This window comes from Penicillium macrosclerotiorum, assembly GCF_028827735.1.
Source record: "Penicillium macrosclerotiorum strain IBT 26536 chromosome Unknown utg000006l_segment0_segment0, whole genome shotgun sequence".
NCBI classification, from domain to species: Eukaryota; Fungi; Ascomycota; class Eurotiomycetes; order Eurotiales; family Aspergillaceae; genus Penicillium; species Penicillium macrosclerotiorum.
This window is the reverse complement of record NW_026643085.1, coordinates 4,255,137-4,278,307: the sequence shown is the minus strand read 5'-3', so window position 1 is coordinate 4,278,307 and position 23,171 is coordinate 4,255,137. Positions and strand designations below refer to the sequence as shown.

At 44.5% G+C, this 23,171-nt stretch overlaps 5 protein-coding genes across 5 annotated transcripts; 4 read left to right on the top strand and 1 right to left on the bottom strand.

Moving 5' to 3' along the window:
* Positions 1–299: 299 nt before the first annotated feature.
* Positions 300–1,700, top strand: N7462_006820 (uncharacterized protein; the record flags this gene model as incomplete). Its single annotated transcript, XM_057078538.1, has 6 exons — positions 300–315; positions 514–675; positions 730–767; positions 819–929; positions 972–1,102; positions 1,370–1,700. The coding sequence occupies 6 exons, from the start codon at positions 300–302 to the stop codon at positions 1,698–1,700; spliced, it is 789 nt and encodes a 262-aa protein (XP_056934118.1).
* A 10,719-nt stretch (positions 1,701–12,419) lies between these two features.
* N7462_006819 (tetratricopeptide repeat protein) lies at positions 12,420–15,642 on the top strand (the record flags this gene model as incomplete). Its single annotated transcript, XM_057078537.1, has 4 exons — positions 12,420–12,510; positions 12,567–12,717; positions 12,765–14,648; positions 14,709–15,642. The coding sequence occupies 4 exons, from the start codon at positions 12,420–12,422 to the stop codon at positions 15,640–15,642; spliced, it is 3,060 nt and encodes a 1,019-aa protein (XP_056934117.1).
* Positions 15,643–16,023: 381 nt separating this feature from the next.
* N7462_006818 (ankyrin repeat domain-containing protein) lies at positions 16,024–16,461 on the top strand (the record flags this gene model as incomplete). Its single annotated transcript, XM_057078536.1, has 1 exon — positions 16,024–16,461. One exon carries the CDS (start codon positions 16,024–16,026, stop codon positions 16,459–16,461), a length of 438 nt encoding a protein of 145 aa, XP_056934116.1.
* Positions 16,462–17,773: 1,312 nt separating this feature from the next.
* N7462_006817 (uncharacterized protein) lies at positions 17,774–18,856 on the top strand (the record flags this gene model as incomplete). Its single annotated transcript, XM_057078535.1, has 4 exons — positions 17,774–18,289; positions 18,331–18,448; positions 18,511–18,692; positions 18,749–18,856. The coding sequence occupies 4 exons, from the start codon at positions 17,774–17,776 to the stop codon at positions 18,854–18,856; spliced, it is 924 nt and encodes a 307-aa protein (XP_056934115.1).
* A 539-nt stretch (positions 18,857–19,395) lies between these two features.
* On the bottom strand, positions 19,396–20,325 carry N7462_006816 (uncharacterized protein; the record flags this gene model as incomplete). The annotated part of the gene is made up of 1 exon (XM_057078534.1): positions 19,396–20,325. One exon carries the CDS (start codon positions 20,323–20,325, stop codon positions 19,396–19,398), a length of 930 nt encoding a protein of 309 aa, XP_056934114.1.
* Positions 20,326–23,171: the final 2,846 nt, after the last annotated feature.

The window sequence follows — 23,171 nt, the reverse complement described above, 5'->3', positions numbered from 1 at the left end:
GAGCAGAGGACCTACCGCTCGGGGGCTATCTAGTAGACGTAGCGGCTGATCGGCCTAGGCCGTACCCTACTCGTAGGTAAGGGGATCTCTATAGGCGCGAGGGCCCGGGCGCTTACCGCCCCCTCTACGCGAAGCTACTAATCGAGGGAGGATAGGATTAGGGGCACCGCGGTCGTGAGGGGGCTCGGGGTCGGCGCTAGGCCCTAGCTAGAGAGGGGGAGGTAGTCGATCTAGTCTAAGGGTACCTCGATTAGGTCGGGGCTAAGCCCGGTAGCAGCGTAGTACGTCTCGACCGCCGGATGCTAGCTCGCCTAGGTACGGAGCTTCCCCTCGCTGTAGCGCGAGCCCCGGGACTAGAATATAGTTAGGCTCGGCTATAGTAGGATCTAGTAGCTCCGGATCTAGGTCTCGCGGACACGGACGCGCTAGGCGCGCGCCTACTATAGCCCGTAGGTCTACGCGATAACCCCGTAGTACTAGCGAAATAGGACCCGGTAGGGCTTCGCGTGCTAGCCCTTCCGGGGGAGGTCGCCCCTATCCCTATCCCTGTCCTAGCCCTAGAGCTAGGCGAAGAGCCTATCGAGGTAGCGGACGGTCTAGATATACTAGCGGGATATAAAGTAGAGGTCGTCCGCGAGGGTCCTAGTCTCGAAGATCGACTATACCCTAGCGCTAGTTAGTAGGAGTTCGCCCTAGCGCGCGGCGTAGATACGCCTAGTATCGCGGTAGAGCAGGGGCCTAGTACGCCGACGGCTAGTGAGCGTCTAGTACGCCTCCTACCGAAAGGCGCGGAGGTAGAGGTTAACGAGAAGCTATAGGAGGAGCCGCGTCCGGACGATATCCCCCCGGTCCTCCTAGAGCCGACGGAAGATATCGTAGAAGAGGATCAACTCGTCCTAGGCACGCTTAACGCGCCCGTAGCGCGCGCGGTAGGCGCCCTAGAGGGTCGGGGTGTTAAACATAAGGTATAGGCGATACGCGGGGAGGAAGATTATAGCCGCCTAGTCGACCTTGTTAGCAAGCTACGCGTAGCCTACGCGCGCGAGCGCGGCCCTAAGCGCTATCCTCTCGCGGATCCGCGCCTCGGACGACCTAGGGAGGGGTAGGTCGGTCCGCTAGTCGATCTAGAGCCCCGTCTGTCGCTAGAGATACGCCCCCTAGCCCCCGTACGCGCTAGTAAGACACTATAGGAATATTATTATTACCCGGGTATACTCCTAGTAGACGAACGTCCGCGGCTAGAGGCTATACGTAAGCTCGAAGCTAAGGTAGAGCCGGTTAATATTCTACCGCTACTAGTCTAGGATTAGCGGGGTCGGATAGACCTAGTAGGGTAGCGTAGTAGGAGGGACTAGGAGGGGCGTATTAGCGAGCCCCCGGGCCTCGAGGAGCGTATCGAGCGTAGCGAGGACTACTCCGGTAACCCGGTACTCCTCGCGGGTACCGTACGAGCGGCCTTAGTAGCCTACGAGTACCGCGTAGTACTAGAGCTTAGTATAGAGGTAGGCCTAGAGTACCGCGAGCGGGGAGTAGCTAATAGCGCCGCCGATATACTGCTAGGTACGGACTATCGCGGGGTCGAGCGCGAGAGTATCGAGCCTAGGATTAGTGAAGAGGTAGTAGTTCCCTACTACGAAGACCTTCTTTACTACGTTATAGTGCTAGATATACCGGAGCCCCTACCGCTAGATCGGGCTTAGCGGGGACGGCGCGATAGTTATCGTGCTATAGTCCCGGGTAAGGGACTAGGGGTAGTACTATATACGCTACCCCCGACGCGGCCGAGGCGGCGTAGGGCCGGGGGTAGTAGAGAGGAGGGGATCCGAGTCTAAGCTAGCGGAGCTCGGGCTCGCAGCGCTAAGATAGTTAGTACCTAAGAGGGATAGTAGCACGCTAGGGGAGGCGCCGGTAGAGCTAGAGCGGGACCGCGTAGGGCTAGGGGGCGAGCTAGCGGAGTTAGGGGTAGAGATCTACTAGGAGAAGCTCTCAAGATAGTATCGACGCTAGTAGAGGGTTAGCGGGGGGCTAGTAGGCCCGACGGGGGCGATAACCTCCTTAGTAAGATCGTAGAAGTCCTAGGTAAGGAAGGCTAGGTCGATAGCCCGGGTCTAGTCCTCGAGGAAGGTATCGCGGGCCCTAGCCTAGGTTAACCGCTAGGTCGAGAGTTTCAGGTTTTTCGCCGTTAAGACGATCTACGTATTAAGGAAGAGATCGTAGCCGGCGATCGCGATCCGTTGCTAGATCTTAGCCTAGAGGGTAGGGAGGCCTATAGCGCCGAGCCGGTGATAGAAGTCCTAGGCGTAGACACGGTCTATCGTAGTAGTCCGAGCCTCCTAGGTCGCGGCGGTAGCGTTACGCTCGATATACTTAGCACTCGATAGGAGGTACTAGGTAATCGACGAGGGATAGGCTATATAAAGCGTAGGTAGGAAGACCTCGTTAGTCTAGAGCCGCTAGATATCGGTCTAGATTACGAAGTAATCGAGGGCCGGATCGAACTAGCGGGGGAAGAGGAGATAGACTTCTACTACCGGGAATCTAGCAAGTCGCCTGAAGGGGAGATAGGGGATCTAATAGAGCGGCTGCCGTCCTAAACGCCGCTACTAATTAGGCGTGAAGTAGTCGATAGGGATTAGGGCGAGATAGAGGGAGCTCTAGAGGGTACTAACTAGGGCCCGGCGGGCCTTCTAGTCGATCCCTTAGCGGGCGACCGCGAGGCTCGAGGCAAAGCCCCTAGCGCTATCGATATCGAGGGTAGCCTAGAGACGATCGTTAGGCGGGACTATATTAGTCTCGAGGTCGAGTTACGGCGTAGGGAGCGGGAGCGCGGCCTCCCTATTAGGATTAAGGCCGGTAAAGAGCCGCCGGCGCTTAGGGAGGGGGAGGAGGGTCTCCTATAGTGTTAGGTACTACGCAATCTAGCGATTCGCGGGCGGCGCGAGGAGGTCGGGGCTCGCCTAGCGCGTAAGGGCAGAGAGGCTGACTATCGGGTTTAACGCGCTTAGCGCGGGCGGGGATAGATATTCCGCGCAGCCTTAGTACTAGAGAAGCTGATTGACGAGGGAGGTAGCTAAGGGGTCTAGGGCAAGACTAGACGGAGGGAGAGGGGCAGTAGGGAAGCAAGAACGGGGCGTAGGTCGCGGAGCCTCGGGAGGGAGAGAATCTTAGGAGGCTTAACGGGTTTAATAACGGCGAGGCGGATTAGGCAGGGTCTCCGGGGGATAGAGTAGGATCGAATCCTAATCCTCGTTGGAAGATATATCTTAGTGTAGGATAATTAGGCTCGGAGGCTCGATAGGAGATAGTAGGGCCTCGTGGGAGATAGGTAGTTCCGCGAAGTAGATCGGTAGGTCAGCTACGAGGGTCTCGTGAAGTAGATCAAAGTAGCTAAGTTGAGAGTCGTCCTTGAGGATACGGGTTACGACCTGACGGGGATCGTGGTCTAGGAAGAGATTCTGAAAGGGATCAAGGGCCTCGTCGGCAGCCTCGACTGCTTGTTGTCGTTGACGAAACCGGGTGTTAGAGAATAACTACTTGTACAGGGTAGAAAGCCTGTCGACTAGGTAGGAAGATAAACGTCAAGTAAGGAAAGCAAAACACTGTTTCTTGCTATCATGGATCTCTCTATAATCCTTAATTTATGTACAAGCTTCAACACTTTTCCTATATAACTAAGCAAAGACGATGGATCACATTATAATATATAGTCTGACGTAGCCCCTATATATTAGAGATAAGCAAAGGCTACAGAGAAGAGGGGTCCACGAATCCCTAATAGAAGGGCACCGAACCCTTAGGGTCTTATAGGTTATATATCCTTGTTAGGGAGACGTAGGGCTGTTATAACGAAGCCTAACCGATAAGGTATCGAGTTGATACCTAAGGCGTAAAGTTAGGAATAGCTTTATATTGTAATATTATATAACAAATTATCCTCCCTCTATAACCGCTTGCCCCTAAGCGGGAGATTTAAATAGTTAGTAGGCTTATTTAGTATAAACAGATTAAATCCTAAGGCCGTGATCCTTATATAAGTAAAGTAAATAAGGAGTATTATGCTGTGGAAGTGAGAGCTTCCTTTATTTATATCCCCTACCTTATATTACTATCCTTTATTTTGATACTCTTCTACCTCCTCTCTTCTATTTCTTATTACTATCCTTTCTTTATTATATCGTCTACGTTTCGTTTACTATACCTCCCTACCTTCGTACTACCTATACGGTGCCGATTATACTAAAGCATTTTTAGTATATATATTACTTACGGACCGCTATCGGGCCTTTAGGTAGTCTATCCCTAATTATAGATACCCCTCTATTAATTAACTACGTCTTAGATACTAAAGTATCTATTCTATATCGCTAGTATTCCGCCCGGAATACTATATATTCTGCTATAGGTTTCGCTAGGCCTTCTACTAGGTTTTATACTGACTTCTTCTTAGTCTACTACCGCTATATTAGGCGATACCTACGACCTTTCTAAGATCTTGCTATAGGCTAAGAAGGTTTTCTAGGATAAGATAGTAGTAGATAATAATACTAGGGAAATAGGAGTATAGCCCTTTTTCTAGGCTGTTCGTCTAGAGATCGCCGAGGCTTCGTAGGATCTCTACTATGCTTTCGATAGTACGGAGTAGGCCTATCGCCGTAAATATCTCCTTACTAGTACTAAGAATATTATAAAGGTAAGTCCCTTATAGAAATTCCTTAAATTTTCCCTAGAAATAAAGGATGCTAGGTTCGTCGGGCTTACACTATAGTTTCTATAGCGCGTCGCTGTCTTATACTAGGATACCCTTACCGCTTGTCGATATAATCTTTCCGGAATTCTTCCTCCCCCTAACAGATCCTCCGCCTAGAAATAGGGTTTATACCGGTTAAATAAGCTACTTCGACTTCTTCCTAGGGATAATAGATACCTCTCCTAGGCTTAGGTAAAACTAGTGTTCTACTATAGGGTTTCAGCGGCTATTCGTGATAGTCAGGTAACTTATCTAGCAGATCGCCTAGCTAATACGGAGGCCTATAATAATTCAATAAATATTGAATCTAATAATAAGCCGGAAGTGCTAGTAAGAAGTATTATAGATAATTTTCCTCTTATTCCTAAGGAAATTTAATCTTCGGTATAGTGAATATTAGGATAGTATCTTATTTCTATAGGCCTTCGGTAGGGTTTCGTTTGTTTATCTTCGACTATATACTTATATAACGCGTAGTAATAATAATATTTAGGATTTTCTTTTAGTTCTCTACTTCCTATAAGCCTATATTAATCCTATAGCGTTCCCTATATCGTCTTAGGATACCTATTGATTATATTCTAAGGGCTAGCCCTTCTATTTAATAAGAAAATAGGGCTCTCCCTTAATAGATTTTTCCCTACGTACTTCTTCTACCTCGTATTTATCGTTATCCTCTAGTTCTAGTATCGGGAGGTTTTCGTTATCTTTCCTACTTTATTTTTTCTATAGTTCTAGGAGGGATATATAAAAAACGTTATAAATACGGTTATATTGCTAAGGTAAGCTTAGGCGGTAAGCCTATTTACTAACGGGTTATAGGATCCTAAAGGGTCCGATAAAGCGGGGTGCTAGCTTCCTATTCCCTTTCAACCTAAGGTGTTTTATAGAAAGGCCGACTAGGTTTCCTCTTTTAAAGGTTATTAGTTTATAGGCCTAATTATAGTATTTCGTTATAGTTTCGGCTGCTATTCGCTAGTATTCCTTTAAACTCTGCCGAAGGGTTTTAAGTTTCTTAATACGTATAGATACTATCGGGACCTCCTAGTAATACGTTTCGCTCTCGAGACGCTAGCGGAAATCTAGCGAGTAACTAAGTAATACCTAAAAAGGTAATACCTTAGTTATTGTATTCACTATATTATTATATACAAATTCTATATTTTTTAATAGTGCTAGCTAGAGAGCCTGATTTTCTACTATAAAGTATCGTAGGTAATATTCAAGTGTTTAGTTTATTCTTTCTATTTAACTATCGGTTTACAGGTGGAAAGCTATTAAAAGCCTAAGGCGTATTTAGGTTTGATAATATAATTTTGACTAGAATTTACTAGTAAATAAGGATCCTCGATCGGATATAATACCCTCTAGGGGCCTAAACCGTAATTCTACTTCGTTATAGAAGAGCTCTATAAGTTCTATAGTAGTAATCGTTAACGAAACGGCGAGGAATAGTAACTATTTCGTGAACCTATTAATAATAACAAGGATTATATTAACTTATTTACTATTATATAGTATTAATAGGAGGCCTATAATAAAGTCTATCGATAATTTAGCGAAAGGCTTCGCTAGGATTAGTAAGGGTTTAAGTTCTCTATAAGGTTTATATCTTTTCGCTATAATACCTTAGTAGACTTGATAATCCTATATATACTCGGTAACGTCTCGGTAGAGATTCGGCTAGTGATATTTCCTTTATATTAGCTTAAGGGTTCTATTCTAGCTAAAGTAGCCGGCAAGGGGGTTATTATAATAAATACTTAATAATATAGTTCTAAGATTGCTCCCTATTAGGATATATACGCGTTCTTTAAATCGCAAGAGACTATTAGGTCTAATACTCTAGCCTTTTTATCCTGGAGCCTTCTACTTAATAGTAGCCTTTCAGCGCTAGGTCTCTAGGTCTTCTTTTTAAAGTTACCTATATAAGTCCTTAAGGTCTATACCTACTTCTATAGAGTACACCTATTCGGAAGTATAAGCTAACTATACTTACGTGTTAGGGAGACGGTACGCTCGCCTAAGCTCCCCCTAATCGATTATACTAATCGATTTAACCCTATCTTCGTTTTCTACGAAGTATAGGAAAAGTAAGGTAAGTTTCTTTATAGTTAACGACTAGACCCTAGTAGTACGGTAATTAGTCGTCTACGCTTCGCTAGCTAATTATTAGCTTAACAGCGAAATTAGGTTAACCTCTATAAGGTTACTCGGTAGCTATCGCCGAGAAGGTCTATCCGCGGGATTATATTTCCCTACTCGATATTTTATTATAAAGTTAAAGGGGGTAAGGCTTAAGCACTATCTAGCTTGCCTCCTATTAAGTTTTCCTTATTTTATAAAGGCTTACAGATTCGTATAATCTAAATATACTTTAATAGGAAACGTACTACCTTCTAGGTAGTACCGCTAATATTTAAACGAATAAACGATAGCGAATAGTTCCTAATCCGGCGTCCTATATAGGATTTCGGTACTAGAGAACTTACGTAACTAAAAAGCTACTAGATACTAAATATCTTAGTTATCCTATTAGGATAGAATCCCTGCTATTATACTGTTCGATATATCTGTTTCTAACCTTATCGGCTTTAGCGGATTAAAGAACCGAAGAAGTAGTACTAACTAAAAGGCCGCGATTAGGCGGCGAAACGCTATCCTTTCGTTAAGATTTAGCTTTACTTAACCTAGTTTTCGCCTATTCTTACTCCCTTTTAATAGATTAGTAAGAGGTAGAGCGATATAGGAGTAATCCCTAATAAATCTACGGTAGAAGTTACAGAATCCTAGGAAAACCTAGATATCTCTATATAATTTTAGTAATTCCTATAAAATAATATTAGTAACTCGGCTAGGGTCTATCGATATACCTTTTAGGGATACAATAAAACTAAGAAATTCAACTTATTCCGTATAGAACGTGTACTTACTAAGTTTCGTATATAGTCCTCTATCTCGTAATCGCTGAAGGACCTCTTATAGGTGATTTATATACGTAGTATAGTTAGGTAAAAAGACTAAGATATTATCAAGATAGGCTACCGTATAGGTGTCGAGAAGCCTATATAATATAGTATAAATATAATTCTGAAAGGTTATAGGCGTATTAGTTAGGCCGAAAGGTATAACCGTATATTCAAAGTGCCTATAGCGTATACGGAAGGCGGTTTTCTATTTATCTCTTTCCTTAATACGGATACGATAGTAAGTATCCTAGATATTAATCTTACTAAAGATCTTCGATCTAGTAAGCCGGTCTAAAATCTCCGAAATTAGGGGTAAAGGGTAACGATTCTTAATCGAAACCTTATTAAGACCTCGGTAGTCGATATAAAGGCGTAGTCCTCTATCTATTTTAGGGATAAATAGGATAGGAGCTCCTATAGGGCTTTTTAATTCGCGGATCCGGCTATTCTTAAGGTTTTCGTCGATATATTAGCGTAGTTCCGTAAGCTCTTTTTACGATAAGGGGTAGATAGGGCTATACGGTACCTTAGTGTCGGGAAGAAGATTAATTATATAGTCGTATTCGCTTAATAAAGGTAGGGTCTTCGAATTCTATAAGGAGAAGATATTATAAAAGTCTATAAGTTCGTTTAGGAGTCGGTAGGGGTCCGGTATAGGTTCGTTTTCGTCGCGATCTATTAGTAGCTATATTTCTTTAGGTATCTTGACTATAGCAAAGACGTATACGTGATTCCTAGTTACCTTATTAAATTGTTCCGGCGAGAGTATCTTAACCGAAGAGATTCCGAACTACTAAAGACCGCTTCTTCCTATAAGGTAGATATTAAGGTCGTAGATAGTAGTTATCGATAGGAGTAGTAGGCTCCCGCTAAGTTGTAGGTCTTAGTTAATCGCTATATATACGCGGTTAAATCGGCGGGTTATCTCCCTTAAATCGGTAGTAGTTAGTAGGACGTTCTATACGCCGTAGATAGGTATTCTATATTAGTTGACTATATAAATTAGGGGCTTAGTAAGCTTAGTCGCTTCTAACTAATAGGTTTTAACGAATATATAGCTAATAAGATCAACTTCTGCTCTACTATCTAGATCCGCGTAGGTTTCGATATCGTTTCGGATAGTAATCGAAATATAAAATCGAGTTCGGGTCCCTACTAAGGGAGATAGAGATAAAGGCGTAGGGTCTACTCCGTCTCTAGGACTTTTCCCTACTATACTATCTAAATTATTGCTAGTTTAGAGTCTTAAGCTCTAGGGTAGTAGGGTAAGTAGTACTCTTCGCTTCCGTATTTAAAATATCGGGTTCGTTTTCCGTCTTCCCTAATACGATTAAGTCTTCCTCGTAGAGGTAATCCTTTAGATTTATCGTTTCGGGTTCTCTTATCTCGGGAATCTTCTTTTTTAACCGTAGATTTATAGACCGCGGAAGATATTAATTATTTTCGTAAGGGTTTCGTTAAGTTATTAGTTCGTTTCCTTTTACGTATCTATTCTAATTTTTCTAGATCCTAGAAGTAGTAGGTAATATTAATTATATCTTCGCGGGATTCTAGAAGTTTAATCACGTATCGCCGAATAGTTGTTTATAGGTCGTACTATAGCTTAGCAAAGTAGGAAAGTGCTCTTTCTTTCTTAGCCGACCGTGGAAAATACTATTCGAGAGTATCTAGTCGTATATAGAACTCTCTAGGATCCTTATCTCTTCGCTAAAAAACCTTTTCTAGCTATCCTATTACTTCTAATTCTAAGCTTATAGCGTTTTTAATTAGAGTAAGGGTCTACTCCTCGAAGTAGGGCTAATCTTCCTTTATATTTCGTTAGGAGGTCGGAGCCTTTTCTTCGATATATCGATACTATCTCTACCTATATATTTAATCTATATAGCTAATCGCTCCTAGGATCCGAGTTCGGTCGTTGTGATATTTCTTAGGGGCTCCTTTAAATATTTATTATAGGTTAAGGAGCTACTCCTAACGTTATTAAAGTAAGGAATTAAGTATAAATTTTAGAAGGTCTTTAAATTTAATTTCCCCGTCTAAGGATTCGTAGGGGTTTCGGCTAGGATTTATAGAGGATTCTTAATTACTCCGTAGTATAATCTAAGATTTTAGAATCTCTACTTACTCCTATAGTTCTTTAAGCTTCTATAGTTTTTCAATAGTATCTTAGGTTACTTAGAGTCTAGTATTAAGGTCAGTCGGTACTATCTGTTACTCGGTAGATAGGCTTAGAGGGTTAGCCGTTTCTTCCGTCGAAGGAGTAGAGCGAGTTCTTAGCGCTATCTTCCTAGGTAATCGAAAATAGAAGAAATAGAAATTATTAGAGAATAACTACTTATACAGGGTAGAAAGCCTGTCGACTAGGTAGGAAGATAAACGTTAAGTAAGGAAAGTAAAACACTATTTCTTACTATTATAGATCTCTCTATAATCCTCAATTTATATATAAGCTTTAACACTTTTCCTATATAACCAAGCAAAGACGATAGATCACATTATAACATACGGTCTGACGTAGCCCCTATGTGTCAGAGATAAGCAAAGGCTACAGAGAAGAGGGGTCCACGAATCCCTAATAGAAGGGCACCGAACCCTTAGGGTCTTGTAGGTTATGCATCCTTGTTAGGGAGACGTGGGGCTGTCATGACGAAGCCTGACCGATAAGGTGTCGAGTTAACACCTGAGGCGTGAAGTTGGGAATAGCTTCATGTTGCAATATCATATGACACAACAGTAGACATCAATCGTGAGACATTAGCAGTTAAACCTCAACGGGTAAGGATCAACAATAAACATCAATAGGTAAACACAAAAGGCAAACACCAAAAGTTCAGACATCCAAGTCAACAATCAACTATAGGATATAATTGTTTGCCTAAACTTTGACCGAGCTTGCTTGGAAAGTCGACTTCCTAGAATCCTATATTCTAGCACTCCAGGAAACCTCTTCACCAATCACTATTCACAAAAGCTTTGCTAGCACTGACTTAGTTTCGTTGGGTGCTGACCGAGTCCTACAGTATCAAATCTTAATGCAGTATGGATCGAAATCAGATTCACCACCTTCACACAGATTCTTTCCCAATGCCTCTCTTGAAACTGCGCTATACCTATTATAGTTAACCGACCCTCGAACCTTTTCTTAGTAGTATTCTCATTCGGCTATGAAAAAAAGCTTAAAAACAGCATCCGTAATATTTTGACATAGTCTCGAGGGCTTCTTGAACGTTGATGATGCAAATAAGGCAAACAGAAGACATGCATTATTAGGAATACGGGTGCGGAACTACTGTAATGCCCAGGTTCACCTTCTATGCTACCCCGCTGCGGGGCAGCAAAAGCAGGTAAAATCTTAAAAGCTTCCCTTTTCCCATTTTTCTCAAATCCCCACCCTAAACTCAAATAATCCCAAAATTGTATAGTAAGTGCTGTATATCCCGATCGACTTCGATCTTATCCTTAAATAACACGAAAAATATGTTTTAAAAGTCGAAATCAGGATATACTACAGGGAGGATCGAAATCAGTTTCACCATTTGCACATAGAGATTCTTTCTCGGACCCTCTCTTGAAACCCACTATCCTATTTAGAGTTAACCTACCCCTGACCCCCTTTCTTGGCAGTATTCCGATACGGTTGTAAATTACAACCTGAACTAGCTTGTGTATTTAGCCTGTATAGTCCCAAGGGCTTCTACAGTAGAACGTTGATCCCGCAAACGAGGCAAACAGAAGGTGCCTGCTCCAAAGTTTCGAACCAACGAAGGTTATTACTGACGTTGATGATTGAACTTTTACTATAAAGACTACTATTTCGTCCAAATACATTCCGGGCTTTTCGAAGAGACGATCGCACAAGGCTTGGAGCATCGAGGGAGTTATGCTTGGTCGGCGGCCGACGCGAGTTGGGGGCGTCCTGACATTTCCGAATCGGCGAAGGTTGTTGCTGATGTTGATGGCCGAACGTTTACAGTACTACATTCGGCAGCTTTGGCTATTTGCGAGGTGGTAAGTGAACTGCTTGATATCATGTCTCGGATCATTTCAAGTTTGGATCTGGGGAGCCTTGGTGCCAATGTGCGGGGAGGGACCTGGACGATGAAGAAAACGTAGAATAGGGAGCAGTCAGTGACCGCAGGGGGCCGGTAGCGAACCCATCTAACTATTGTTCACCATTGTTCACCGTTGCTCACCCTCCGTGAGCAGGTGAAAAGGTTCTGAGTGGGAAAGACCTGGGGGCCTGCTGGGTATTAGGAAATGCACGTGACTTGACGATCTCGAAATCTCTGGGAGCTTGGTAGTCCCTCGCAAAGCTGCGGGCTCACAAAAAGGTGGGTGAAAGAATCGATTACCAGTTTAACCACCGCAACAAGTGATTGTGACCTGAAGTGGCTCATTATGTGTGTTTAGAAGAGCTACAGTACATGGTGTAGCCTCTTGAGATCTTGAGGTCAAAGCTGCATATTTATCTGAACGGATCTGGTTGTTGCCGCCGGCTGTGCTTGATCGAACTCGGCTCGTTCCGTTCCTAGGAACAGGTGTTGCTGGACCCCACCCATGGCCCGCCATACGCAGCCACTTGATTTTCTCGGCTTAGCGCCTGGGAGTCACTTGGCCAGAAACAAAGTACGTGCCCCTCCTTCAGCTGAGAAGCAGACTGTCATTACTATCACGAATATCAGGAGACATTCAGCTATTTAATCATGGCAACGACACATGATTCGGGCGTCAACTATGGGGCACAGGTTGGGAACAACTATGGCATATTCAACGCGGAATTTCATGCCGCTCCAGGTGCGTCAGGAAACGACGAGCAGAGCCGACCGACTAACCACTGCTTCCTACCTTAGAGCGACCAGAAACCCCACCCGACCCTTTATCGACCATACCATTCGCGCGCGACCAGGATTTTGTCAAGCGGGACACACTGCTTCATCAGATACGTGAGAAGAACTCGGTGCCAGGATCGAGGATAGCTCTGGTCGGGCTCGGCGGTGTAGGGTGAGTGTGACAGGACCAGTACATAGTCGATAACTCACAACTTGAAGAAAATCACAGCTCGCCATCGAATATTCATATCAGATCCGATCTGAATCACCGACGACATGGGTCTTTTGGATCCACGCGAGCAATCAGGCCCGCCTCGAGCAAAGTTTCCGAGACATCGCAAACCAGGTTAAGATCTCGGGCCGTCGGGAACCCAAAGCCAACATATTCGAACTGGTCGAAAACTGGCTGCGGGATGAGAAGAAAGGGAAGTGGGTTTGTGTGCTTGATAATGCAGATGACTATGAATTCCTCTGTTTGCCCCAAACTGTCGCGAATCCCGCTCATGCGATAGAACCAACGTATGTCCCAGTGAAGCCACTTCTGGAATATATTCCTAGAGGCCGCAATGGGTCTGTCATTATTACCAGTCGGAGCAGAGAGGTTGTGCTTAAAATGGTAAAGGAGAATGACTTAATTGAGGTTACACCGATGGAACCGTGCGAGGCGCTAGAGCTTTTCCACAAAAGGCTTGGACGACCAAAAGAAAGCGAAGAGAGTCGTAGACTGGTGGAAGAGCTTGAGTTCATACCACTCGCGATCATCCAGGCGGCTAGCTATATAAGAGCGAGAGCCCCTCGCTATTCGGTATCACAATACCTTCAAGACTTCCAATCAAGTGACCGCGGAGCGACCAAGCTTCTTGAGAGAGAGGCCAATTGCCTCGACCGGGATTCAGAAGCCAAGAACTCAATTCTTGTGACCTGGCAAATATCATTCAACTACCTTCGCTGCAAAAAGACATCTGCTGCAGACCTACTCTCCCTTATGTGCTTTTTCGATCGACAGGAGATACCAGAGAACCTTCTTCAGGTTGACCCTAAGGCTACCTACACTACTGCTTCCAATCTCTATGAAGAATCCAGCGATGGAGAGTCAACCGAATCTGAGCAAGGACCCGATTTTGAAGATGATATTATAACATTGAGGAACTTTTCATTTATATCCCCTAGTGAGACCGGGACTTTCTTCACTATGCATCGGCTAGTGCAACTTACTACGCGTGCATGGCTGAAGTCTCATAGGCACATAAATCTATGGAGAGAACGATTTATCAGCATATTATACCAGGAGTTCCCTACTGGTCAATATGAAAATTGGGGGAAATGCGGATGGCTATTTCCCCACGTTCGATCAGCGGTGTGTGAACAACCGAAATCAGAACGGTCTCTATTACAATGGGCGGCGCTCCTTTATAGAGGTGCATGGTACGCTTTGGAGAGCGGCAGCATGGTAGACGCGAGGAATATGGCATCCAAGTCAAGAAAGCAGAGGGTGAAATTGCTAGGATGGGAGCATGAAGAAGCTATTGAAAGCACAGCAATGCTAGCCGAAGTATACTCACTCGACGGCGCGTGGGATGAGGCCGAGCAGCTCCAGATACCGGTTATGGAGACTCGCACGACGAAGCTCGGCGTGGACCATCCCTCCACGCTGACGAGCATGGCCAACCTCGCGTCGACGTACAGGAATCAAGGCCGGTGGGAAGAAGCCGAGCAGCTCGAGGTGCAGGTCATAGAGACTCGTAAGACGAAGCTCGGTGTGGCCCATCCCTCTACGCTGACGAGCATGGCCAACCTCGCGTCGACGTTTTGGAATCAAGGCCGGTGGGATAAGGCCGAGCAGCTCGAGGTGCAGGTTATGGAGACAAGTAAGACGAAGCTCGGTGTGGACCATCCCTTCACGCTGACGAGCATGGCCAACCTCGCGTCGACGTATAGGAATCAAGGCCGGTGGGAAGAAGCCGAGCAGCTCGAGGTGCAGGTCATAGAGACAAGCAAGACGAAGCTCGGCGTGGATCATCCTGATACGCTGACGAGTATAGCCAATCTCGCGTCGACGTACAGGAATCAAGGCCGGTGGGAAGAGGCCGAGCAGCTCTTTGTGTAGGTTATAGAGACAAGTAAGACGAAGCTCGGTGTGGACCATCCTGACACGTTGACGAGCATAGCCAACCTCGCGTCGACGTTTTGGAATCAAGGCCGGTGGGAAGAGGCCGAGCAGCTCTTTGTGCAGGTTATAGATACTCGTAAGACGAAGCTCGGTGTGGACCATCCTGACACGCTGACGAGCATGGCCAACCTCGCGTCGACGTATAAAAACCAAGGCCGGTGGGATAAGGCCGAGCAGCTCGAGGTGCAGGTCATAGAGGCAAGTAAGACGAAGCTCGGTGTGGCCCATCCCTCCACGCTGACGAGCATAGCCAACCTCGCGTCGACGTACATGAACCAAGGCCGGTGGGAAGAGGCCGAGCAGCTCTTTGTGCAGGTCATAGAGACAAGTAAGACGAAGCTCGGTGTAGCCCATCCCTCCACGCTGACGAGCATAGCCAACCTCGCGTCGACGTACATGAACCAAGGCCGGTGGGAAGAGGCCGAGCAGCTCGAGGTGCAGGTCATAGAGACTCGTAAGACGAAGCTCGGTGTGGACCATCCCGACACGTTGACGAGCATAGCCAACCTCGCGTCGACGTTTTGGAATCAAGGCCGGTGGGAAGAAGCCGAGCAGCTCTTTGTGCAGGTTATGGAGACTCGTAAGACGAAGCTCGGTGTGGACCATCCCTCTACGCTGACGAGCATGGCCAACCTCGCGTCGACGTTTTGGAATCAAGGCCGGTGGGATAAGGCCGAGCAGCTCGAGGTGCAGGTTATGGAGACAAGTAAGACGAAGCTCGGTGTGGACCATCCCTTCACGCTGACGAGTATGGCAAACCTTGCGTTCACACTGAAATCTTTACGACGTAATGCCGATGCTATCGAATTACTACAAACCTGTCTACCGAGGCAGGAAGAGATACTAGGGATGAATCACCCGCAGACTCTATCTAATTCTGCCACGTTGCTAGAATGGGAAACAGAGGTGCTGGATGTTAATGTTTAAGCCCAACACATGCTTGAAGACAATAATTTACCTACTATTCCGTTTGCCAGTTTCTACAATTACGGCATGAAATTTCTCATTAAGCTAAGACTAGATAGTGTTTGTTGCCTATGGTAACAGTTGCGGGATCACATATGAAAGCCGATGAAGAATGGCGTCATATGCTGTATTTTTGGTAATACTCTTTCTAGTTATTCATAACATCCAATTCATATATTACGGCCTTACGCTTCGTTACGTCCCCTTGAAACATTGCCAAGCCATATCCAGACTAGAGCGATCCACAGTGGGCCTTGAGACAGAACCTCTGTGTTCAAGTAGTGAATCTGATTTCGACCCCTGCTGTATCACAAAACTATAAGTCAACTTCCAAAGAAAATCATGGATCAACGATCTTTAGACCGTCAGTTATATGAGGCTTCTGAGAGGGAGGATTTGGAATTGACTAGAGCACTCCTAGACCAAGGAGCAAACCCTAATGCTGGAGGGTTCTCCTGGTATGGCTGCGCACTTCAGGCGGCTGCTCGACGCACGAGTGTGGAGCTGGTACAGTTGCTCCTAGATCGAGGCGCAGATATAAACACAGCTGGCGGCTATCATGGTAGCGCATTGCTAGGAGCCGCTCAATATGGGAACACAGAGATAGTGATTTTGTTGATGAATGCCGGTGCGAACCTGAACGAACGTGGGCAATATGGCACTGCACTAGCTGTAGCACGGGACAAACAATTTGAAGATGTGGTGAAAATTCTCGAAAAAGCTGGTGCGGCTGAGTGGCGACCGGATCTAAGGGCTAATAAGTCAAGTTTCTTTCCCTAGTACTAGTCACAACTTTTTTCTTTCTAATATATAGTACTCATTATGAATTATACTTCATGCTTTAATCAAGTAGTTTACTCCCGCCTTGTCTACTTGTGGCTATCTATGTTTCACAAGCAGTGAATTCACATAATTCTATACGGCTGTTAAAAATCCCTTACTATATTACATTGCTACCCCTTTTTATTTTAGTGTACATTTTAAGCTCTTCATCGTTTAAAACTCTCGACGTTTAGAGATACGAGAGTAACTATATATAGTAAGTTTGGTGATATAATTGAAGAGTTGAAAGAATGTCTCTGTGGTCTCTGATATGGAAGGCTAACCTGAGCGTGTCTATACATGCTTGAGCATAATAATGCTTGAATAGAACACGTAGCGAATATCGTTGCTAAGTAGGGTATGGTCATATGAGCGAACTGGAAATAACATTATTTTGTATCCATGGTTATAGTATTTCATTTGATCTATAATATCTAGTTTCCATGAAACTATCTTTCAATACAATTCAGCCCTATGAAACTGGAACAGACTATATATAGATTAGCGTGCTCGAAAGCGGGCCCTTAGGAAAGAATCTCTGTGTTCAAATAGTGAAACTGGATAGCTTGTTTCACACTTAGGAGGTCAAAATTCCTTTTCTTTTTCATAGGTCCCAAAGACGTGTTTTTCATAGTCAGTTGTTTCAGGTTCTATACTTGCAAAGCTTTAATACTACGAGGAGCAAAGCTTCAGCGCTGTAGCCCTCTCGCTTGGTCTTCTGAGTCTTACAAAAATCTAATCTTCAAAGATCAAGAACTAGTTACGAAAGCATTTTTATGCCTAGCCTTTAGTATTTAGTATCATTCAAATCACTAGAGTAGTACTAGTCTATTAATCCGCTACCGGGCTGTACCTTTTATCTCTATAACGTACGTCGGATATTAAACTAGACTCGTTCGACCTCAATAACATGAGACGCTATACGATAAGTGCGTTCACCTTTTGAAAACATCTTTATCAAAATTTCAGCTTTTTAGTCTAGAAGCTAGCCTACTAGAAGTGCTAAGTTTAATTATAATATATTATTTGCCGCAAGAATCAATTCCTACTAGTGGCCTTTCAAGAGATTCCACGTTTAAGTGTATAAAATCCCTCAACCTCAAGATAAGCATTTCTTACTAGACAGACATTCGTCTTTAGCTTTAGTACTTATTACAAATTAAACACTATAAGTGATATAATAATACTATATATTCTTCTTTTCCGATCAGCCGGGTTATTTATTTATCTATTTAGCTACTTTTTTTTATTAAATGACTTTGATTACTTTATGGCACAAGACGAGAAAGGCCGCCACAAACGCCCACGGACTATCTGGCTAGATGAAGAGGCTTTTTCTAGAGAGAACCCGGCGCTGGAATCTCTGGACTCCCATGATCGGTCATCACAGCTACCTCAAAGCGATACAGGAGGATCTACGTCTAGTTCAGCTCAATCACAAATCATTCAATCAAGAGCACTAATACGTCAAACTGACCTAGACCCATGGGAGGCTTTCGAGCCAATTGCTGAAATCACTCGAGTGCACTCTCTACTCCTCGCTCGACGGAAGAACCACAAAGGAAGACTAGTTCATATCCAACAAACAAAACAGCACTCCTCCGCCAAGTCCACTTTGGATACTACAAATATCCTTTCTCATCCAAGTTTTCTAGGTTTACTAGAATTTTATCAACACAACGGGCTCTATTCTCTGATATGGGAGCCGACAGAAGTAACTCTTAGCCAGATCCTGGCCTCAAAGTGCGAGATAACAACTGAGGAAATCATTGCAATCGTGAAGCCTGTGAGATGAATCCTACCAAGTACTAGATCTAACAAGTTCAGAGAACTAACAGCAGGAAGACTCTAGAAGGAATCCAATACCTATTCACAAAGGGCTGGGTGCTTGCCACCTTGACCTCGGATACTATTTTCGTAACCTATTCTGGCCGTGTTAAGATAGGTAACTATCAAAGATATTTTTGAGAAATTTGATCAAGGAAGTGCTAACATTTCATTATGAAGGCGGAGTAGAAAATAGTTGCCAGATCATGTCTGATGAAATGAATCCTGCCACATGGAAAGCCTACGCATTGGCCGATATTGTGACTCAGTTAATAGGCAGAAACGGGTCCTACAAAGGCAAAGTTGACATTTCGAGTCTTCCTGACCATCTCAGGACCTTGTCAGTTGACGAGATTCTACAGGTGAGTCAGTAGTTCACGTCTTTGTGTTGAACCGGCTGACAACCCAGACAACATAGAACCCAATCTTCGCATGTGCGCTTGATCCCGGGGAACTGAAGTTACTCGTAAATTTAGCAAATAAGACCGCTTACCATAGAGTGGATTCTTACTCAACTCGCGTCTGATGATGCTAAGTTTGTTTCATTCTGAAATTATGGTACGGTATCAATAATAGACATAGGTTCTTCAAAGTCCCCAAAGAACAGATCGAAGAATGTGATTGCTAAGGCTTCATAGCTTTTTAGGATATAGAGAAGTATTTCAATAGTAGCAAAATCTGCCCTAGTCGAGCTAGATATAGCGCACTATATTTCTCCTAGGGTTTAACTATAATATCAGCATGAATAAAGCTGACTAAGTGTTCTCAATTCACAGAATCAAAAATTCAGTTTCAGTAAAGTAGATCCTTTTACAGTACTGTAACTCCGTACTGTACAGGGTTTCTCGAAATCGGCTTGACCAGAACACACTGAGACTCTTTCTCGGCCCCACTGCCAAGGCCTTAGCGCAGATCAATCATTGACCTATCCGCAATAAACTGAGGACCTCCGTAAGATGAAGTAGCTCCACGCGTATATACGATTTTCCATTCCAAAGGGCTGTTTAGCTAATTACTCCGAAACTGTAGTATATTCTCATAAGCTATCAAGAAATTACAGTTGGGCTACGATGGAGGCCCCTGCCAAGGTGCCCTAGTCCAATCCTCAAAATCATTGTCGTCCCCGAAACTCCTATCAGACTCCCAAGTGTCTTCTTCAAAATCCCCGAGTTGTTCATATGAAAAATAGTCCTTTGGCTTAGGAACTTCACTCCAAGAGTCGAGCATTTTATTTTGTTCAGCACTCCAAGGGCTTAGTGCTCTCCCTGCTCCGTGGGGTTGGTATTCAGACTCCTGCGATGCCGAGACTCGTTTCTGAGACTCTCCCGCAATCAAATCTGTCCAACGATTCGTTCCACAGCGGTATTTGTGATATAAGGTTGGAAGATGCTGTACATCGCCAACACAGTATGAAGCTATCTCGTTTGAAAGCGGACGTGCATTGAACACGCTGTATGAGCCTCCGTTTTCAGGATTCCATAAACTATCTCCCTTCTCTTTGCACAGTGTCCACTGGTTCCTTTCTCGTTCACTGAGAACATCCACAATGCACTTCGAGAGGCCGGATAGGAACTTTCGACTGTTTGTAGTCGGCCGAGTGGCACTTTCCATCAGCTGGACATCCCGGACACCACGAAGTTTAATCCCATAATGGGAATATAGAGCGTCCGAATCATTCCTGACGTCAAAGAAGACCTTCAAAATCTGTGGCGTCTCCAAGATGTCTTTTAAGCTCCTAAGCCGTCTCCCAGCTGTAGAAAATGCAGCGCTTCCCAGCGTATGGATGTCGATGATGTGAGGGCGCTCAAGGCCTTTCCCTGGGTAAGCCAGCACTGTCAAGAGTGACAACTTTCCGTTCCGACTGAGGCGTTCTCCCTCTAAGTCGATGTAGAGTGGGGGTTGCAGGTCTCCCATCCAAGTGTCTTGAAGTGCCACCCAGTCTACTAGATCTTTAATTCCCTGCAGGGAATCAATGAAAACAATATCTTGCACCATATTCGGAGGTTGTGCTATGAAAATCGCCTGAGTATCAGATGAGGAAACAGGTTCGTCGTAAATTCGCGTTGTAAGAGAGAGACTCTAACGCAGGCGGGAATTGGATGTTTCAGGTGGCAGTCTACCCCGCTTGCTGATTTCGAGCGGCTGTCACATGGGAGGACATTTGACTTCAATGCGGGGCGAAGAGGTGTCAGGCGTAATGACGTTTAAATGCATATACCCCCCACAGAAGCGTTGGGTACTTTTGCAAGTAATGATAAAATGTCTTCTAGAAATAGTAAGCCGGAAAAATAACATTAACTACTGTGTGTTGCCTTTGCTTACAGGAGTACCCAGGGTTGGCGAAAAGATTGGAGTACGCGGTCTTTTTTCTATTTCTAGGTGTTGGTTTTCATCGTCGCAAACTATAACAGCAAGACCTCGCCGCTTGGAATATTCTAAAGCAATCTATACAGCTCAGTATACCGGCGTTTTATTGGCGGAGGCCTGACGGACAAAATCGTGTCACTGTACTGTCGCCTAGTTTCACACAAAGCACGTACCTTTCATGGCCTTTTGGTGGTTCAGAACCGTATCCTTGCTCGTTGGACATCGTTTGTCGAAACCCCAAAATTTCCAGCCCAAACGACGGCTCCACAGGGAAAGGGGCTCCACAGGGAAGGGGCTCCATGGGGAAGAAGGCTCCGTAGGGAAGAGGGCTCCGTATGGAAGAGGGCTCCGTATGGAAGAGGGCTCCGTATGGAAGGGGGGTCCAGCAATCATAGAACTAATTAGCGGTTGTGGAGTAGGGCCCTGATCATGGAACACTGATATGATGTAGATATCATGGTTGGACGAGCGCCCTGTTAGAATAGCGGGAAGGAAGGTCCCTTATTTTGTTATCTGATCTCTTAATCCATATATAATACAGTAGTATGCTGAGCAACCGAAAACAGATCGAACAGTTCGCCTGCAGGCCAACCTTTGTCTTTGTAAAAGGTACAATACTTGAATAAAATACCTCGCCTATCGATGCGCCTTCAAGGCCTCTGTTAATCCGCAGACATGCCTACACCGAAACAAAGATGAATTCTGGCTATTCCTTTTCCTTGTTAGAGAGAACTAAGCTATAATTCCACTCGAATTTGAGCGGGTGATTTTAAATGATAATATAATAACAATACTGTAGCATTCACTCATAGGTGGAAATAATCCCACTATATTCTCACTTATCGTACACCTAGTCTTTTTCCCAGCGCACAATGTCACCTGTCTTTCCAGCACTAGGGATCGCCTTCACCGGAGGACATTTGTATATCTCCAAAATAGTCTGCCATCTTTTCTTGTCACAAACAAGATACATAGTGCAAATCGGACTGATCTAGCTTCGTTTCGATAGAGACCCTCCTATACCGACAATATGGGGGCTCTGTATATCCCAGATCTTCTTCTCGGAGGCAAATGAATACTTTGTCAGCACTGTCCTTTTGACGAATAGTCTCTGCAAAGTCCTCTTCGAGAGTTGAATAGACTCTCCACATTGTATCATATCTTCTATATGGAGTATAATTTCGGGGATTTTTGATTTTGCGTAACTTATCAGGGTTTGTGAACATTGTTTCCGGGAGAATGATTTTGTGCTTTACCTTGTTGTAGCGATACCCTTCCCGAAGAGAGTCAAATAGAAGGTTCTGGGAATATTGAAGATCTCCACCCCAATCATTCATCGATAAAAGAACGTGATAACGCTGCGAACCCTTGTAGCCAGGCTTTCCAATCGCATCTAAGGTCGGGCTAATCAAAACAGGACAGGCTCCTAGGCTGAATGCCTTATTTATCCATTCATCGCTTTTGAAGATCACTCTCCATAATATGTTTGCTTGTTTTTCGCCGTAGAAGAGAGCATCGGCTAATTTCTTTGCATAGTTAGGCGACAGTCTTTCCACGATATGGTCGAAGACTTCTCGAGGAATTTCTTTGAGTTTAGGTATTTTGGATGGAATCTTTGGCTAATTATATCTCTTCACATGTAAATAAAATCAATTACTTAAACATAGAGCTAGATAGTAGAGTACAGCTCTCTATGTTTATTTCTGCTTGTAATGTCACGGAATCTTCTTGAAGATACTTGCCTTTTGTGTAACTCCGACTCCTGTCATTCCAACTATTTCTGAGGTCTGTGTTGAAATAAATAATCCTCAAATTTTATAGTAGAGTCAAAATCTAGCTTTCCCTCGTTTGTGCTATTATTTCATCAGGAAATGTCTCCGTTTTCTGTTCGCAGCACAGATATGCGTCCGGCATCTCGAGCCAACAAAGTGCTGACCAGGAGGATTGATTCTCCCTTCAGGTTCTGCGGTCCCTCGAGTAAATGCACGCCTCCTTTACTCACAACTTCAAAACAGAAAGGTTTACTGAGAGAATATTATCACTTCGGTGTCGTTCTTTGGCTCCGTAAATCGACTCAGGCCCCTACCCAGGGCTATCTTTTGATAGCCCTCGGCAGCCACCACTTACAGTACATTCTTGTATTGCACTGTATAGTTAAAGAGCTGTTACAGATTCTGCCCTAACGAACAACCTTTTGAACAAGCCCGAAGGGAATATACCATAGCACTCTATAGCCTGCGGAGTTCAATGGCTCCAAGAGCTTATTGTCTTATATTAAGAGTGATCTTTTATATCTATAAGGTTTGATAGCATATAGGTCCAGGTAGAGGCTTACTCAGCACGCGTCCTGTTCTCTTGGTAATACTGGCACAATAACGTGGAAGCAAGATTTCATACAAAAATGTCAGCAAGTGGCTATCTACCTATATCAGGGGGAAAGAGAAAAATGAAAGAGTTTGAAGATATAGGACTGT